This window comes from Gymnoscopelus braueri, assembly GCF_963280865.1.
Source record: "Gymnoscopelus braueri genome assembly, chromosome: 15".
NCBI classification, from domain to species: domain Eukaryota; kingdom Metazoa; phylum Chordata; class Actinopteri; order Myctophiformes; family Myctophidae; genus Gymnoscopelus; species Gymnoscopelus braueri.
In genome coordinates this window covers 21,872,786-21,893,265 of record NC_137620.1, presented here as the reverse complement: position 1 = coordinate 21,893,265, position 20,480 = coordinate 21,872,786, and the positions used below count along the sequence as shown (strand labels likewise).

At 41.8% G+C, this 20,480-nt stretch overlaps 2 protein-coding genes across 2 annotated transcripts in view; both read left to right on the top strand.

Moving 5' to 3' along the window:
- spag17 (sperm associated antigen 17) overlaps nt 1-16,924 on the top strand; it is a gene marked incomplete at both ends in the record, with an annotated part of 55,890 nt that extends 38,966 nt beyond the window's left edge. Inside the window, 19 exons of the mRNA XM_080450839.1 lie at nt 151-644; nt 1,380-1,565; nt 2,470-2,612; nt 3,043-3,173; nt 3,986-4,119; nt 5,186-5,374; nt 5,720-5,833; nt 6,098-6,149; nt 6,375-6,447; nt 6,960-7,022; nt 8,075-8,168; nt 8,568-8,679; nt 8,869-8,908; nt 9,720-9,784; nt 9,883-10,019; nt 10,966-11,144; nt 12,468-12,528; nt 13,024-13,187; nt 16,759-16,924. Coding sequence (XP_080306965.1) covers nt 151-644; nt 1,380-1,565; nt 2,470-2,612; nt 3,043-3,173; nt 3,986-4,119; nt 5,186-5,374; nt 5,720-5,833; nt 6,098-6,149; nt 6,375-6,447; nt 6,960-7,022; nt 8,075-8,168; nt 8,568-8,679; nt 8,869-8,908; nt 9,720-9,784; nt 9,883-10,019; nt 10,966-11,144; nt 12,468-12,528; nt 13,024-13,187; nt 16,759-16,924 — 2,597 coding nt within the window. The remainder of the gene's footprint in view (nt 1-150; nt 645-1,379; nt 1,566-2,469; nt 2,613-3,042; nt 3,174-3,985; nt 4,120-5,185; nt 5,375-5,719; nt 5,834-6,097; nt 6,150-6,374; nt 6,448-6,959; nt 7,023-8,074; nt 8,169-8,567; nt 8,680-8,868; nt 8,909-9,719; nt 9,785-9,882; nt 10,020-10,965; nt 11,145-12,467; nt 12,529-13,023; nt 13,188-16,758) is intronic.
- A 21-nt stretch (nt 16,925-16,945) lies between these two features.
- The window catches only part of LOC308101299 (transmembrane protein 151A-like), a gene marked incomplete at its 5' end in the record, with an annotated part of 40,246 nt that continues 36,711 nt past the window's right edge, over nt 16,946-20,480 (top strand). Inside the window, one exon of the mRNA XM_080450722.1 lies at nt 16,946-17,014. Within this exon, the coding sequence (XP_080306848.1) occupies nt 16,946-17,014 (69 nt within the window). The remainder of the gene's footprint in view (nt 17,015-20,480) is intronic.

The following is a 20,480-nucleotide window of genomic DNA, read 5'->3' as shown; positions in this document are numbered from 1 at the left end:
TGATAGACCCACATGCACAGATGCACTCTGAGACATCTTACAGTACATGCACGCTGCCTCCCTATTATTGCTTACAGTACTTACTGTACTTACTTACTTACTTTCAACTCTCTCACTTGACCTTCCTCCCTATTATTATACTATCCCCAGGGGAGTGGCCTGAGAGTGGGTGCATGAAATCAAACTCTGATTCGTGCACATATGAGCACCCCGAGAGAGCGTGCGTCACACGCCGCGCACAGAGCGTGTGCGAGGACGGCAAGGGGAGTGTATGGGACGCAGAGAGGGCTGTAAGCGTGCCGTGCGACAGCGGAGAGGACACCGGCAGGACGACCAGCGCCAGGAGCGCACGTGGCCCCGAGGGCACTCCGCGCGCTACTGAGTCGAGCGTGTGTGAGAACAGCGAGGAAGAAGGGGAGCTCGCTGGTCGAAGCGTGCGCGGGAACGATGAGGAGGAGGGCGCCTTTGCCAGTGAGACGGAGTGTGAAAGCGGCGAGGCGAGCGTGGCGACCGGCAGGGAGCGCGTGCTGATGGTGGAGAGAGAGGGCTGTGCCACGGTGGTCATGTACCCGGAGAGACGCACGGCGCACGTCTTCCTAGTGGATGGGACAGTCGCCACGGCAAACCATCACGGGGCCTATCAGGTGGGTTGGATGGCACAGGGTCCAGACCAGACAAATGGCTCTTTTCAACTACAAGTGAACCGTGTCGTGCCATGCAAAGTATTTCACGGGTTTTGGTTTGTTTCCATGTACTTCTGATAAATAAGAGAGCCTACACAACCTATTTTTTAGACACCATAGTCTGGACTATTATTTAGTTGCCAACATGAAAAATGAATGAAACACACGTTTCTGTATGTGTTCCAGGTGCTTGAAACTGATATGTTTCTGTGTGTGTGTGTGTGTGTGTGTGTGTGTGTGTGTGTGTGTGTGTGTGTGTGTGTGTGTGTGTGTGTGTGTGTGTGTGTGTGTGTGTGTGTGTGTGTGTGTGTGTGTGTGTGTGTGTGTGTGTGTGTGTGTGTGTGTGTGTGTAAATGGACAGAGCTGCTACCTCTAAACACATTTTAAATCTGAGGCTTTTTTTTGTTTACTATTTAAATAGTTTTGAGAAAAATGCTGCTAAATTGTCCCAAAAGTGACTGCAAAAGATTGCTGCTATCCGTTTCAAAAAGCTGTATACCCTGTATATATAACATGTATACAACGCAATGTGACATAGCTCTGTTTAACAGGCTCTACCCCCTCCAACTGTATATACTTTCCCCATTGTCTTAAATTGTTTTTATTATATTTCTTTGCTTTGGCAATGTAAACGTATGTTTACAGCCAATAAAGCTCATTTGAATCGAAATTTGAAAATTGAATTGTGTGTTGCAGGTGTTTCCCTCCAGTGCGGGCCTGCTTCAGATCCAGGAGAACGGGACCAGTGTGTACTCGTCCCACCCTACCCTGACCCCCAGCCCAGAGAGTGGAACCCCACAGAGCCAACCAGGAAGCTACGCCATGAGTCACACGGGCCTGATGGCCTGTGAGGTCATAGATCCTGACGGCAACCACTTCCAGGTCAGTTAATCATTTTGATCGTTGCTCGCTCTGCATAAGCCTTTTTAGGAGACCGGAAGCAGGTTGTTGAGTCTATTATTTCCAATGGAAGAGTGAACTTGAACACAACTTCTGAACAATTCATTTTTTTCTCCACAGTTTTGTTTAATCAGGATTTCAGGGCATACATTAAATATTTACATTTTGTGTGAAATGGACAGAAGACCATAGCAATTATATATTGACATACAAATGCTATACCAATATAATAACAGGACATGAAGTACATACAAAAATATGTAGATTTAGTAAGTATCAAAAGTGTCAATATTCTGAACGATTCTTTAGCCCCATGGTCACTGAATTAAATATTGGACCCGATCATCACAATCCACACAATCTTCCCGAGATTTTCATACTAAAATGGCTTTTTTTCAGAGAGACAAATCAGGAGAACATCTATACTTTATTATCGACCTTTCTCTGTCTTAAAACCAATAGTTTTGTTGGCGATATATTTCCTTTTTTTCTTTTATATTTTTTATATATTTTTTGCCTTGACAGTGATAGTAGAGAGTGACAGGAAATGCAGAGAAAGAGTAGGGGAAGACATTAAGCAAACTTGGGACTCGCTGATCATCACAGCATTGTGCCCATGTGTTATGTGCCCCAACCATCGGGTCGCCCGGCGGCCAATTTCTAGCGACGAATGTCAGAGTGATCGCTCCCCTTAACTAGCCAACTGTTAAAAGGCTTTTACTGCTAATGGAAAATTCAAATAAGTTATTTATAAGTTATATCTGTGCGTGCATGCGTGTGTGTGTGTGTGTGCATGCGTGTGTGTGTGTGTGTGTGTGTGTGTGTGTGTGTGTGTGTGTGTGTGCGTGTGCGTGCGTGCGTGTGTGTGTGTGTGTGTGTCTGGTAGGTGAGTGAAGATGGACAGACATCAGCAGTGATCTCCAGTCCTGTTGAAAGCACATGGGAGCTGGAGGAGGAAGACAGTGAAAAAGAGGAAGAGGATGGAGAGATGGCCCGACTGCATGTGAAACATGGAGAACAGTGTCCCAGGTGGGCCTCCGTACTGTGCATCACTTACATGGAGGTGGTGTAGGAGTTCATGAATGGTCACACTGACCACTACTGGGTGCTCTGGGGAACTGCAGCAATCCCCTCTCACTGAATATTATTTTGAACATTAGGACCAGGGGTCCTTGAGGGGTTCCAGGAGGTCCCCAGCTAAATTTGTTATACCCCTATTTTATACTTGAAAAACATTATATACAGAAAAATCATGAAAAATTGCACATTTGTTTTAAGAAACATTTTAACAATACAACATCTTCTCTTATACTGTAGGTGTCTCCGGCACAAAATCTTTTCAGATGGGGGTCCACAGCCAAATACATATCAATTTGGGGGACCTTGACATGAAAATGTTTGAGAAACACTGTGAAGAAGATCAGACCAGAGAAGATATATTCTTGTCCTTGTCTTCCAGGCTGTTCCTGGTCCATGAGGATGGCTCAGGCACGGAGTTCCTCGGTTCTCACAGTGTGGAGGATTTTCTGGACCAGGCCTACTCTGATCCTACCGTGGCTCTGCTGAAGGAACCACTGCCTGATGCACACGGTACAAATCTTTGGATTCTCTATATCAGTAGTTCTCAAACTATTTCGTGCCAATTAAAGACCCCCAAATTGATACATATATTTGGCCGCAGACACCCATCTGAAAATGTTTTGTGCCAGGTACCGCCAGAAGCAATGTTTTGAGTTTAAAATAGCCGATCTACAAGCTCATAGTGCGGCACAACGTGACACGCTATGAGCTTGTATATCTGCTATTTTTGAATTGCCAAAGTATTAAATATGTTTAAAGTGGTTAAAATGACGCTATATTAACTACACCCACGACCCCACTTTGAGAACCAATGGTCTACATATCGTTGCTGTCAGGCAGAAACCCTCTTACCTCCATATTTTTCCTTTTCCTTTTCTTTTCTTTTTTATGTAAATGAAATGCCCTACTTTGTCATGCTCCAGTGTCACATAAAAGTAGCAAAGATAGCAGATTTACAAGCTCATAGCTTGTAGATGCTATTTTTGACATTTTTTGATTTGTGGTTTCCACCTGGCAGCAACAATATACTGTACTGTATGTATTACTAGCCGCGGAAGGGTTTTGATCTATTTTTACCATAGCAGGCTATTCAGGGAAGTGTTATTCAAACCAAATATAAAATTCTGAACTAAACCTTTACGTCACAGATCACTGTATCTATATAACATTCAATCTTCATTACAACAACTAACATCTTACATAGGTGTTGTGTGTGTGTGTGTGTGTGTGTGTGTGTGTGTGTGTGTGTGTGTGTGTGTGTGTGTGTGTGTGTGTGTGTGTGTGTGTGCGTGTGTGTGTGCGCATGCGTGTGTGTTACCCAGGCGTGTTCAATATCACCATCCTAAAGCCCAGTCACCAGAGTGTGTGGTCCCAGTGGGTGCTAGGGAAACAGAACCCCGAAATCATCCCTGCCAACCTCAGGAACCGCACTTGGCATGACTTCCCAAGAGAAGAGGTACACATGTGTATACACACACGATCCATTCCAATCACCTTTATTTATAGAGCACATTTAAAACAGCAGCATTGAACCAAAGTGCTGTACATTCAGTAACATATACTAAAAATACTACAAGTAAAACAAACCAATATACACAATAAACAGGGGAAAACACATAGAGGGCACTATTTTCACCGGTCTCTTACCCATTATCCCTAAACTTCTTTGCCATTTTCTACCATTTTTAAAAACATTTTCAAATAGTTCAACTAGCCGATCTACATCGACACGTTGTGAGCTTGTAGATTGGCTATTTGAACTATTTGAAAATGTTTCTAGAAATAGTAAAAAACTGTTTAGGGATAATGGGTAAGTCTGAATCATCGAAAGCCAAGGAGTACAAGTGAGTTTTCAAACGTGATTTAAACACAAGCATGGTTTGAGACACTCTATCATGGGGTGGAAGATCGTTCCACAGTTTGGGCGCTACAGCGGAAAACGATCTATCCCCCCGGGTCTTCAGCCTTGTTTGTGGGACCTGAAGAAGTGACTGCTCAGTAGACCTCAAGACTTTTGTAGGGTAGAAGCTCTGATACTGTATATCCATGGGTGCCAACCCATTTTAAGACTTAAAAACAAACATTAAAATCTTAAACTGAATCCTGTAACGAACAGGGAGCCAGTGGAGGGAGGCAAGAATCGGGGAGATGTGATTGTACTTTCCGTGCCCCTTAAGAGGCGAGCCGCGAGCGGCAGTGTTTTGGACTAACTGTACAGGCAGGCTTGGCTAACGGCAACATGAAGTGCATTACAGTAGTCGAGTCGGGTTGAGATAAAAGCATGGATAAGATGTTCAAAATCAAAAAGGGTTACAGCAGACTTGGCTAAAAGCCTCAGCTGATAGAAGCTGGATTTAACACACACACACACACACACACACACACACACACACACACACACACACACACACACACACACACACACACACACACACACACACACACACACACACACACACACACACACACACACACACACACACACACACACCACTTATCTCTGTATGCCTCTCCTAACCCAGAGGAAGACGCCGGGCCCTCCGTTGGGTTCTGATCTGGGAGTGGGCCTGACGCTGACAGAGAGGCCCAGTGTTTCTCCTGCCTCTCTTCATCCCATCCTGAGCTGCCCAGAGGCCCTGGAGCTCAGAGAGCTGATTCAGTACCCATCCGTCACCACACAGCTCAGACACAAGCTGGATACACGGCTAAAGGTAAATTACAACCATTTATGTTCTAAGCTGTAGTGTGTCGATTGGGATCAGGGATCTCCACGTATGGGCATTAAAGGGAGAAGGACTGACAAATACAGAAATCTCCATCCGTGGTGCGACGTAGGTGTGGGGGCCCGTAGACCCCCACACTTCTAGTTAGTTAAAGTTTGCTTGAGAAAGACACTGAATAGCTAAAGACTCAGTAACTGACAACTGCTCCTTATAGGTAGGATGGGTTAAATGCTTAGGACAAATACCAAATGTACTTTGCAGATGAATTTAGCTTCCATTCTGTTGTAAAGTATAGTAAACCAAACCAAAACAAACCGTGTTTTTTGTCTGTAGGAGTGCATGGAGCGTTTCCTACAGAGAGAGCAGCTGTCAGAGGACAGGAAGGTCAAAGATCCACGCACAGACGAGGAGAGAGTCCATGCTAGCGTCCTGCTCAAACTGGTTCTGGTCAGCATAACAGACACGCACGCACGCGCACACACACACGCGCGCACACTCGCACACACACACACACACACACACGCACACGCACACGCACACGCACACGCACGCACACACACACACACACACACACACACACACACACACACACACACACACACACACACACACACACACACACACACACACACACACAATGGACAAGTAGAAATGTATTTTTCAATGCACATAACTAACAAAAGTAATATGTTATTATTTTTTGTTTTAAAGTCACTTCCAGAGGCAGAGTGCAAAGGTCATTCATCTGACAAAAGGACTTCAAGTGGGTAACCATTTACTTCAGGCTAGTGATTGTACACTGAATTTTGTCAAAAATAGTTGATCTGGTATGATGTGAGATACGCTATCATTTAGTCATTAAGGTTAAGGTTGGGATTACAAACAATCAAGACCAATGTTGTAATGCAGGTAGGATTATGTGGTACAATTATGTGGTAGTAGGCTGACTCTCACATGTGTGTGAGTGTGCATGTGTGTGTATCCACAGTGGACATAGCCAGTCTGTATACCCAAGCAGTCTCAGCTCCAGTCTTGGAGTTAGATATGTCATCAGAAGACAGGTAGGAAAGCAAAAACTGGCATAAATAAATAAATAATGATGTGTGTGTGTGTGTGTGTGTGTGTGTGTGTGTGTGTGTGTGTGTGTGTGTGTGTGTGTGTGTGTGTGTGTGTGTGTGTGTGTGTGTGTGTGTGTGTGTGTGTGTGTGTGTGAGTGAGTGAGTGAGTGAGTGAGTGAGTGAGTGAGTGAGTGAGTGAGTGAGTGAGTGAGTGAGTGAGTGAGTGAGTGAGTGAGTGAGTGAGTGAGTATATATAGTAATTGTAATATAAATGCAATTTATTTTCTTATTTTTGTAATTCAAATGTTACAGAATGTAACTCTGGTACAATGCAGCATATACAACAACATTAGAATACAGCCAAGAAATAACATAAAAGTTAAGTAAAAGCCCAGCCTAGCAATCCCAATAAAATATTGATTACATAGAGAAGTTCTCATAATCGTCTGAGGATATGGATTAGATTAATTCAATTTCTAAATTATAAATGCAAAGTGAACTCTTCTCCACTACAGTGTTGCAAGTGAGAATCCCAAGAGAAATGAATCCCAGTGGACCAAAAGAATTGCACAACACAGGTAGACCTTGTTGCATTCTTTTCCCTTCGTTTTTTATTTTATTTGTTATGCGTCTTTCAGGGGAAAAACGTTTAAAAAAATATATATACAGTATATATTCTTTCAACCCATTAAAACCGGAAAAGCATCTGTGTCATTTTAGTTTTTATCCATATTTTATACTTTAGCTATTCAAAAATCGTGAACATTTTTGCAAATCTTTGAATATATGTATATATATATTTCAAGGCGAACATTTTTTACTCAAATCTTTGCTTCTGGGGGTCCCTGGAACAAAATAATTTGAGATGGGGGGTTGGCGGCCAAATACACATAATTTTGGGGGTCCTTGACATGAAAAGGTTTGAAAACCACTGATCTAGCCACATAACCTTTTCATAAAACTGTTAGGATTTAGAAAACGTTTGTAGAATCGGCCTCAGGTCTTAATGGGTTAAAGAATTAGATAGGAGAGTATGGGCAGGGCACCACAGATCTCTGTCTTGAGGTGGGAGGGCATTTTTGTAATCACTGAAGCCCTATACTGTATACTTCATACGACAAAAAGCAAAAATAGCTGATCTATACAGTAGGCTCACAATGCACCACGATGTGACATGTGAGCTGAGCTTATAGATGTGCTATTTTCACTATCTTTGAAAGAAAAAAGAAAAAGACAAAACTTTGAAAGATTTTGACAAATTTGCCCGAAATTGGGACGCCACGGTAAATGTGGTTAACATACATTGTTAAATTGTGAGATTATAAAACATAAAATGTACGTTTGATATTAGATATCAAGTCTACATTTCTCCAAAAGGAAATGCATGTATTTAATTCAGTCTGACCAGAAGCAGGGATAAAACATATCCTCCCCAGTGATACAAATGAATGACCAGAGGGGATTTAAAAGGCAGAGGCATGGAACCCCTCCAGCAATTTGAACCCGGCGTGTAATGGACTTGCACTTTAATCACATTTATTCAGGCACTGATTTAAAACTGCTGATCAACAATTTTCTGAACATCACTGTTTGTGTTGGCGTGCGTGTGCATACTGTGTGTGCATTGCAGACAAGAGCTCTTGGAGGATAAGGCATGTAGAGAAGCTCTGAGGAACAGAATGGTTGTTCCTTATTTTCACCCAGAAAATGCTCCGTTATACCAGGTAAGAACACAATGTGATATTCTGGTGAAAGACCCCTCATGGCTAATATGAAGAAAACAAATAAACAAAAGGTTTGCAGAATCTAGTGTAAAACTATATTCCACCACTCATGTTTATGTATAAACAAACAACAACGCAATGAATTTCCTCGGATCGAATCCATAGGAACTGGTTTCATGTATAGTCAACCATGTAAAAAACAAAGATGCACACAAATCTGAAGAAATGTCACATGTAGTATACTCACAGTTTTTTTTTGCTAATGATAGAATAGAAATCTTACAGACAGACAGACATTATATCTAGATTAGAATATCACCAAATCTGGAAATAGCAGTACATTTCCACCTATGATATTGTGTCACTGCATAATGAGTGTGAGGGAAACATATTTTCCAGGGTCAGCTTCACTACCAAGCTCCAGACATGAGGAGTGTGTCCATAGAGCTCCCACCGTTTCCAAAGACAGACGACGCAGAGGCCTTCCTGACAGTCGCCCCGCATGAGAACAGTAAAGACATTTACCAGTACTAAACGATTAGTTGGAAGCTAGTCAACCAGTAGCGTGTGATGTGATTATTCACCTCTCAAGATTTATTTGAATAGATTCATTCTTTGGTAAAGGTTTCATAATCATTAGAAGAAGGTAACAACAGATCAGAAAATATATAATGTGATATGTGTTGCGTGTGCTCTGCAGCCCAGCGACCCCTGAACCCCACACCCTCTCATGCGGCAAGGTAAAACAAAACGTACAGTAGTGTACATCCCATAATTTTGTATTTATATATGTTCACAGTCCAAGTGAATGTGAGTTAGAGAGTCATAAGGCCCAAAAACTGCCTTTTAAAATGGAAAATACATATACATAAAATACATATTTTTTTTCTCATTTAGCTGATATTGAACTGTTATTAGTAGAAACACACATTACAACATTCTTCTTCTTTCTTTTGTCAGTTATGGGACTATTTATTAATAGTACAATTGCTAGTTTGAATAAAATGTCCTGTTACTTCTATTTAATTGCTTTGTTGCTAGTACTCAGTTAATTGTAGTGCATGACACTCACCTACACCTGCTTTGTGTTTGACTCACCAGTTCCTAGAATACACATTGGCAGAGTTATTTTCCATTATTTAACCCATTCAACCCGGTAACGCATCTGTGTCACTTTAGATGTCTAAACCGAGCTATGAGCTTGTAGATCTGCAATTTTTTTTTCAAGAAATCGTGAAAATGTGTGCAAATCTTTGAATATATGTATACATTTTTAACTCAAATATTTGCTTCACGGGGTCCCTCCAAAAACAAACTGTTAGGATTTATTAGAAGACATTTTCTAGAATCCCCAGAAACAAAGATTTGAGTAAAAAAAAAAACGTCTTCTAAGAAAATAGCAGATCTACAAGCTCGTAGCGTGGCACTCGGTGCCGCACTATGAGCTTGTACATCTGCTATTTTTGAATAGCCAAATAAATCTTAAAATGACACGTTCCTGGATTGAATGGGTTAAATGTGCTGCTTGGCTGTCTGGCAATCTTCTCTTAGTCATGAAGCAGTGAGTGAAACGCTGCCCATAGGGAGACCCACCAATCCCACCCCTCAGACTGCAGGTTTGTTCTACACAACCCCACTTAATTTTCAACTAATTACAGGCTCAACCAATTAGAGCAGTTAACACAGTCTCTGTGTGTGTGTGTGTTCATTCCAGGTGACAGCAGCCTGAGAGGCTTGCCAGAGCGTAATAAATCGATCCAGCTGGATGTGACCGGAAACCCCAGGAAAACTAAAGTCAAAATACCATCCTCTATACTCGGCTCCAAACCCTTTAGCACACCAAACCAAAAGGTACACACACACACACGCACACGCACACGCACACGCACACGCACACGCACACACAAAACGAAAAGGGACTGCAGCCAGTAGAGCTCTTGGCAGAGTCGTGGGGAAAAAAACGAAACATTTCTCGTTTCTCTGCATAATATACTAAACTTTATCAGGCTTGTGTGTGCCTGGAATATCTTTATAATGAGGTTGGGGAATAGGCTGCTGGGGATTGATGATTACAGATTAACTAAAGGAGTGTTCAACTGGGACATCACCCTCAAATGCTGCTGTGGGTGAGATTAGCTTGTGAGGGTGTTTATATTAACCACTTGAGTCCTAGTGTACCTTTTCGGTGAACGGATGGAACAAGGAGGGGAACAAACATACTCCGATCAAAACAATATATGGGGGGTTAAGTGGTTAATTATGGTCAGATTTGATCTTATATGTGTAAAGAATTTGTTAGAGAGAGTTGGGTTTCCGGGTAGAGGAGTAGGCTCAGCCAAAAGCTTTGTACATACTGTGATATTAAACATGATTTTGGTAAAGAAGACTATGTGCAGTATAACTTTTAAAAGACAAAAGGTCTCTGTTTGCCCACATTATGACCGTTACAGTATGTGATCTCAATTAGATTGAAAGTGAAATGTATTTTGTTATGAACTGTCCATATTATCTCGATTTAAGATTAAGTGAAGGAAAACATGTCCACTATATGAAGCTACAAATATGCTAGCATGGTTGATGAACTTGATGACTTTTATTGATTGATGACTTTATACAATAGAACAAAATATGTTGTTGTATTGTTCATGCATTCATTCATTCATACATTCATTCACACTCACATACACACACACGTAAACAAATATCCTTTCGCAGTTCCTTAACAAAGTTGATATAGAGCGGAAATATGAACTTCTGATCCAACACCACATTATGTTCTCACCTTCCTCCTCTCCAGTACTTGTCGATGGAAGAGCCAGTGAGGAGGAGGTGCCGAACTGTGTCTCTGGGGGGTACGTATCCCATCGCCAGGGGTTTCCAGCTGCTTCCACCCAGCGCTGACTTCGGGACCCTCAGAGAAGGCAGCTCCTATGCCGTAACGATGGTGATGAAGAATGTTGGCGTTGACACCTGCAGGTGAGACGAGAGATTGCATGAGAGACTCTATGCATCTACAGGTACATACGTATACTAACAGTATGCTGAGGTTGGCAAGGAATATCACTTCAAACAATAGCCATGTTTTGAATGGGGAATATAGGTTGCTGCCTTCAGGAAGCAGTTACAGCGTTCCAAAATACAATAAGGTCAGACTAAAGAAGTCCTTTGTCCATCAGTCGACTTTGAGGCTTAATTTAGAATCTGGCCTGGGGTAAGCTGAGCGGTGGATATTGCTCTTGTCTTTTATTTTGCTTTGTTTCTGTGTTTTGTCAAATGTGTGTATTATGTGTTGCATACATGGCTGCTGAGTCGCAAGACAATTTTCAGTGAGAGCTGATAATAAAGTAATATCGTATTGTATGATGCACGGCTCATAAAGAGTATCCGAGACCGTTTCTTCTGCATTCACAAGATGAGCCACTTGCACCCTATATAAATTACTTCATTGAACGGGGTCCCACAGGGGTCTATACTATGCTCCCTCTTTTTCCCCTCTACACCAAATCCCTTTTCTGAAAATAACTGTGTGACACTGTCACAACCTGACGCATTGTGATCATGTAGATCTGCTATTTTTGACGGAATGTTTGCCTATTTTTGGCCTATTATGTCATGCCCAGAATAGGGATGCTAGTGTTCAAGTGGTTACGAATCGATTTGACTCGGATGGCTGCTCTCCTCTGTATGTTCACACCATCAAAGAAATCACAAGTAGAGTTACACCTCTGTAATAGCAAAACCAAAATGTCCATGAGAAATCGGACAATCATAAGTACCACTTAAATGTAATGATGCAGATCAAACACATGGCCGTCGAATCGCAATTTCAGGTGCTCTGAAAGGGTCAATGATTGCAAATGGAGACTAAAATCATTCAGCTTGTGTAGATTGGAGTACTGTTTATAAACATATTCATGATGCCACAGTTATCAATCACCATTCATCTGTGCATAAACACAGTGAAGTTATTGTCGTTCTTCCCTGGAATGAAGATACAGAGGGCCGTCACAATTATATTTAATGATGCTGAAATTGACTTTGCTTACTCAACTGCATCACAAAAGATTTGGTGGGAGGATTGCATTTGAATTAATGCTTGTTTACAAGGAAATTGACTATGAGTGCACGCACGCACGCACACACGCAGGCCCGCACGCACGCACGCACGCACGCACGCACACACGCACACACACAGAGAAACTCCTTTAGGTAAGTAAACGGCCTGTCTGGTTGACCTACAAGTGCTTTATAAAGTAACAGCCTTCACTTCTAACAGTTTGTTCTTGGTTCCTATTCCAGGTTCACTGTGAAACAGCCTCCTCCAGCTACAGGGCTCCGAGTCATCTACAACCCTGGGCCTGTAAGCTTCGCTCTGGGTGTTATTGCGTGTGTGTGTGTGTGGGTGTTGAGCATGTTTGTTTGCAAGTGTGTTGTCTCTTTGCTTTGTTATAGTTAAGGTTCTATGTGCAGTTCTACTGTTGGCAAATTTGCTTGAGATGTATACAGTACTGTGTTAAATAACTAACTAACTAACTAACTGACTAACTGACTAACTGCATATATATATATATATATATATATATATATATATATATATATATATATATATATATATATATATATATATATATATATATATATATATATATATATATCATATACACACGCACACACACACACACACACACACACACACACACACACACACACGTTTAAAACAAATTCTCAGATGGGACTAATGCGAATCAAACTGGGGGTCCTTGAAATGAAAAGGTTTGAGAAACTCTGACTTAAATGTACTTTATGTATATACTGTATGCAACCTGTAGTATCTGTTGAACCATCTGTACCCTAGGTGGCTGCTGGGTTGCATGTTGAGCTGCAGGTGCAGCTGTTCGCCATGTGTGTAGTCCAAGAAGAAGAGGCAGAACCAAAGAACTACATCTCCCAGCACATCGTCATCAACACAGAGACAGAAATCCTCTATCTCCCCGTCACTGCAAATATCCTTCATATACTGTAATTGAACATTTTGACTTTTGTCATGCATGTTCAGAATCAACCAGTGTCACTTTATAGGCCAAGTACGTTAAACATACAGTTAAATGCAGTCGATACTCATGTGTATTCATAACATAATAAAGTACTCCAGATAGAAAACATTTAAAGAAATGTTACTAAAATTAAAATGTACAACAATTACAAGCAGGGCTCAAAACATGTATATCTATTACACATATAATGTAATATTATACAATGTAAGTGACAGAAATACCTAAGGGCCTGAATAAAGAAGTGGCAGCACTATTATACTCTCTGATTAAAAACAACCCTCCACAATCTGAAATGATCCTCCTTAGGCATACATCTCAGACAGTACATCCAAAAATAGATTTGCTGAAATGATGAATAAAAGGTGTTGTAATAGATGATCGAGCAAATTACAATGATGTTGTGTATTGGAAGAGATGACATCCACTGGTTGGTCTTCATGTGCAGGCCACAGTGGCAGGAAAAGGAACTCCTTAACATGAAATCTCTCACCCGTCCTACCTGAGGAGTTATATGATTCATGGGCAAAGGAGCGCACCGCATCACGCAACAAAGAAAGGCCTGGAGTGAACATAATCACCTCCTCCCCTTCTGTGAGACGAGGAGTGGTGCTGCCCCACAGGCAGCTCTACCTCTGACTACAGGGTGCTACAGTTTGTTGTCCTAAATCCCGTATGGGTTCCCTCGCCAGATTTCCACTGCTTTTTCCCCCACAGGGTTGTCAATTTGCCTGTGGATAACATAAGCGAGCTCAAGTTTTGTTCTATGACATTAATTATACAGATTAGATAGATAGGCCATTTATATCTATAGATAGATAGATAGATAGATAGATAGATATTATGTATTTGTTTTTATATTTCAGAAGAAGGAGAGACCATATTGTATCACTGGCTCCGGAAACAATATTCCGAACACAATCTCGAGTAGTCACAAAGAGAAATTTAAAATGTAAAAACAATTCAGAACAGTACGAGCTTGTACATCTGCTATTTTTTTTTTTACAATTTAGAAAAATCTTGAAAGTGTGAGAACTACTGATTTAGAAGGCATTTGTAGATTCGGCCTCAGGTCTTTGTGGGTTAATCAGCTCTGAAGAAAGGAATAAAGGCTGATCACTGGCCTGATGTACAGGGGATCAAATCCATTCGATATCATTTAGGCATCTGTCTATTCAGCCAATTATTTGAGGATAAACCTTTTTTTATTTGAGTATAAACTTATAGGAAACCCTACCACAATTAACCAGAAAACATCCGATCTACAAGTTCACAACATGTTACGGTACATCGTGTCATGAGGCACGAGCTTGTCGATCTGCTATTTTGAAGAATATACTGTAGATGTTTTTCACCTATGGGCCGGGCCTGCCCAAAATAGGAACGCCATGTTGAAAATGGTTAATGACATGACGTTAATGACGTGGTTAATGCATTCAGCTAGCCCAGAATCTCTTAAATAAATGTGACCTAAAATTGAATAGCCTTATACTGTACCTCTTGGACAATTTAGGACGAATGTACTTAATAACGGTCCACCCGTCTAACTGTTTTAACTGATTTGTGATTTGTATGGTTGTATTGGTAACTATTTCATCTGATTTTGTTTTGTATGTTTCCACACTGTAACCTCTGCATCATTGTAAAATGTAAATGATGGTCACTCTTAATGATTTCCTAGAGAATATTAAATAAAGGCTGAGTATCCATCACCCAGGCTGAATTGTCATTATAGGGTACTGTACCAGCCCTGCTATTTGAAATGTTAAAAACAAGATATTTTAAAGCAAATTGTAATTGCATTTTTACACTAAAATATAGTAAAATCAGTGTGCTACAATAAATGAGATCACCACTTATTGCTCTTTTCCTCTGGTTTATTTTGCTGGGAAGAATGTATGACAGCAGCTAAATGAGCTGCATATATATAATGTTACATCATGACTCAGTTTTTTATTTTAGGCTGAATGATTATTTGCAAATAAAACGACTGTGTGTGTGTGTGTGTGTGTGTGTGTGTGTGTGTGTGTGTGTGTGTGTGCGCGCGCACGCGCACGTGTGTGTGTGTGTGTGCGCGTGCGTGCTGGGGGGGGGGTAGTATCACGGGAATCCTGCGCAGGTGGACATGTATGACGTCACCGCCGGAGACTGCGATAGGCAGGTAGGCGGAGCAGTTGACAGCCAGGCACGAAAATAAAGTTGTTTTGTTTTGTTTTTTTTTCACCTCGAAATCATTATCAACTAAATTCATTATCACGTCACGACATCGCGAGCAAAATCCGTGACGCTGGTTATAATAAATAATCATAAAATAAACGACCTCTCAATGTCCTATCTCCTAATGTATTTTTGTGTTTATCCCCCCCCCCCCCCCCACACATTTCCTGCGGTCTGTCTCGGCGTCCCCCCCCCCCCAATCCAATCTCTCACACTCACATGCACAGAAGCGCACATTGAACAAACGAACGAGCACAGGAATACCAGAACGCTCGCCCCAAAACACAGTCACCCCGGGGCAAATCCGGCGACCTCGGAACGGTCGCCATCTGTTCTGGTATAATAATAACTAACCGCAGTATGTCTAAAAGTAAACTCAACCTTATTCCTAAACGTATCAGTAAACGGTAAACCGCGTAAATGTAAACCTAACCTTATTCCTAAACGTAACCCCAGTAAACTAACTAAGCTTAAACCTTTTTTTGATTGATTGAATATTTTATTAGGCAAAAAATGTAAAACAGCACAGTTACATTTAAAAAATACTTTGTCTAACAGGTCCGTTCATAAAAGTCCTTGCGGACTTGTTTCCAATGAGGGCCTTGGTATTCAATTCATAGGCTAAACGTAACCTTAGTAAAACTATGCCTAAACCTAAACGTAACCTTAGTAAAACTATGCCTAAACCTAAACGTAACCTGCAGTAAAACTATGCCTAAACCTAAACGTAACCTGCAGTAAAACTATGCCTAAACCTAAACGTAACCTGCAGTAAAACTATGCCTAAACCTAAACGTAACCTGCAGTAAAACTATGCCTAAACCTAAACGTAACCTGCAGTAAAACTATGCCTAAACCTAAACGTAACCTGCAGTAAAACTATGCCTAAACCTAAACGTAACCTGCAGTAAAACTATGCCTAAACCAAATCGCTGGGGGCGAGCGCGGTCCGCGAAAAAAAAAATGGGGGTGAGCGTGTTTTGGGGCGAGACTTCCGGTTACCGCGCGCAGACGTTCACTGCCTCGCTTGAGCATCAGGACAAGCAGCAGGCAGCTGAACACGGATTGGCGGAGGACCCGGGAGGACCAGACTCTCTACTCTAAGGCTTGCTGCTGCCGTGCTGCGTGTTTGTTTGGCCGTTTGTCGCAGGGAGCTGAAGGATGAAGGGGAGACGTTGTGCAGGTTGACAATTTGACATCATTTTTTTTTGGGGAAGCGGACAGACCGTTAAGACACAGAGGGGAGTCACGGTCACGGGACGGGGACGGGTAAAACGTTGAGAATTCGGCGTTAGATAGATAAGAATGCTTATTTGCCGCAGGCCCCGCCATCATCATTGTGAAATTGGATACCGACTTGCGGCGGATGGGGTGACCGAGCGTCCTCCTGCTCCGCCGGGGAGGAGGTCCCTGGCCCTGCCCGCCTCGGCCCTTACCGGGCTGGTTGGAGGAGCTGCTGCCCGGGCCCGGCTCTGGTTCTGGTTCTGAAGGAAGGACACAAAGAGGAAGATGCAGACGGAAGAGGAGACGGCGGCCGCAGAAGAGCCCATTTTGGAGGAAGGTGCAGGGAGAGAGCAGGTAAGGGGCTCGCTCGCTCTCTCTCTCTCTCTCTCTCTCTCTCTCTCTCTCTCTGGCAGTTGTAAACAGAGAGGGTAAAGCCTCATTTTCATTTATACTTGGTTGTGTGCCGGTGTCGGGCTCAGTAAATAGCAGATCTACAAGCTCACAACATTCGTGATGCGTTGTGAGCTTGTAGATCTGCTATGTACTGCATGCAACCAAGTATAAATCAGGCTTAATGGCGAAGAACATATGCATATTCTGCCTTTCTGAATGGACCTACAGTAGTAGCCTACCTTCATTCTCCCAAGTAAATAGCAGATCTACAAGCTCACAACATGTCACGAATGTGACGCGTTGTGAGCTTGTAGATCGAGTATAAATCGGGCTTAATGGGGATGAACATAACATAGGCATTATTTTTGCCTTTCTGTTTTTTGCCTATACCTTCATTCTCCCTTGAGTGTCTTCATTACATCACACTTATTTCTGTCCTATACACCTTAAGCCTCATTTATACTTAGTTGCGTGCTGCTGCTGGCTCAGTACATAGCAGATCTGCAATTTACTGCAGATCTTACATGCTATTTACTGCATGCAACACCAGCATGCAACCAAGTATAAATCAGGCTTAATGGGGATGAACATATAGGCATTATTTTGCCTTTCTGAATGGACTATACCTTCATTCTCCTATAAGTGCCTTCATTACATCACACGTATTTTTGTCCTATACACCCTACAGTTATCATCACCAGTCATGCAGTCTTCCTCACACACTGCATGTGTGTGTTGTGTTGTGTCATCTTTAACCCTTTAAGGCCGGGAAGGGAACGCATCTATGTGCCATTTTAAGATGTCTTTGGCTATTAAAAAATAGCAGATAAACAAGCTCTGCTATTTTTAGAAAAAACATTTGTGCAAATCTTTTATATACATTTTTAACTCAAATCTTTGCTTCTGGGGGTCCCTGGAACAAACTACTATTTTTAGAGGGGAGGGGGTCCGCGGACAAATCCATTTTGGGGGTCCTTGATATGATTTTTTTTTAAACCATTGATAATAGCAACATATATATATAAAAAAAAAAAAAAGGAAAACAAACTGTTAGGATTTAGAAGACATTTGTAAAATCCCTAGAAGCAAAGATCTGAGTTAAAAACTTTAGCTTTAAAAAAAGTATATATATATTCAAACTAAAGATTTGCACACATTTTCACGATTTTTCAAAGAAAATAGCAGATCTACAAACTCGTAGCGCGGCACTCGGTGCCGCGTTACGAGCTTGTATATCTGCTATTTTTATATAGCCAAAGAAATCTTACAATGACACAGATGCGTTCTCGGTCTGAAAGGGTTAAATGCATGGATGATGCTACATGTCAGAACAAGGCAGGCTATAGCATAGCCGGTGTAAAAGATGTAGGCTATGGGCCTATTTGACATTTGGTGCTTAAAGCATTGGAGAGGACGCAGGACAGGATATTGGCCTTGTTAATGTTTGTGATGCTATGATTTAGCCTAAATTCTAGGCAGAGAGACGGATAAGGGAATGAGAGCGGGTGATGCTCATGTTGTTATGAATTGTTTATACCGGCTTTAATACAGACACAACATCTAGGGCAAAGCTAAATAAAGTGAAATCCTCAAGTAGAAATAGTTCAAGGTTTCTTTCCCCTTCAGGTAAACTGTATTGGTCAAGAACAGTAAAAGGACACGGTAAGAAAACAGTTCATGAAAAGATGCAGAATGAGTAAAGGGGGCAATGTGGTTTGGGATATTTCTTACTTAGGGTATAATAATAGACCAGGGGTCTTCAACAAGGGGTCCGGGACTCCTGGGGGGTCCTCAGAGTTACTACAGGGGGTCCGCCAAATCTTTCTGTTTGATAGGAACTACAACTTTTACATTAACCACTGGAACCCTAGCATCCCTATTCTGGGGGGAACCTTTGTCGAAAATAGCAGATCGTCAAAGAGGTTTGCTGTGGTTCGTTGAAAAAAGAGCAGACTGAGTACAGAGCTAAAGGTCAGGTTTAGTAAGTAATTATTGATGGTTTAAGTGGGTAAATGTCTGAAAATACACATGAACAAACATGAATCAAGCACTAATGACAGTGCTTGATCATCAGTGCTCATACAGTCTATGAAGCTATGACATCTATACTCTGCAACACAATCTTATACAATATATAGTGGGGGTCCCTGCTTCATCTCTCTCTAAACTAAGTAATACCCCTGTAATAGACTATACCCACCTACCAGTTTAGACTCCAATAAAACACTTCCCACCTACTCCCCTGGGTGTAGCTATACCATTACCTGCCACCGCCAGACTCATTTCCACTGAACTAGTTACTGGAATCACCTCTCCTCAGCAGTACCCAGCCTATTTATCTGGCTAATCCACAATATGTTCACCTAGCAGCCTAATTTCTAGAGAAATAGAGCAAACTGAGAAATGGAGCACAAGATAGTGGGAAATCTGGGAATACTGTATACATAAGGAAAAAGTAGAGCATGCACATCCACTCTGGTAATCAGGTGCAGGACAAACAGAAAGTCAGCATAATGAAATAATAAGAGAGTCTGCACACTGTTAAGACTTGCTCCCGCCATGTTTATTGAATAAACATGGTGGGAGCAATTCTAACAGTATGCAGACAGACTCTGTACACTGTTAGTACACCATATCATTCCTTCAGCTTACTCCATTTAGTCTTAATTGTAAAAAATATTGGAGTGGTCACAGAGACTTACAGTATGTCTCTCACTTCTCCAGCAATATGCTGTACCCAGCTTCTCAATATCGAAATGTTATCACTTCACTATCCTTGTTGCAATATATCCACCTCCTCAGCTATACACATGTCTTTGATATATATATATATCCTATATTAAAATTGGCTAAGGGGAGGACCGGCTAGTCGGCCGGCCGGCGGGCGGGACCTCTGACGTCATTCTGACTCAGCCACATCACTATGACAACATAAACAAACCACAACCACGTCACTATATGATTGACAACTCAAAGAAACCACGGCCAGTCGGCCACATCACTATGACAACATAACCATAAACAAACCACGAGTCAGCTCCATATATGGGCACAAAAGTGGGCATACCCATATATGGGCATATATTGATGACATCAGGAATCTCCATATATGGGCATAAAAGGGACAAAGACTGACAGAAACAGAGATCTCCATATATAGGCATAAAAGGGACAAGGACTGGCCTGGACTGCTGGCATAGCTGACTGCTGGCATAGCGAAACAGACATCTCCATATATCGGCACAAAAGAGACACAGACAGACGGGTACAAATGGTACTTTGGTCGGATCAGCAGCGCCACGTAGGTGTTAGCGGCCCGAAGTGTGTGTGTGTATATATATATATATACACACACACACACGTGTGGTGTGTGTGTGTGTGTGTGTGTGTGTGTGTGTGTGTGTGTGTGTGTGTAGTATATAAAGAT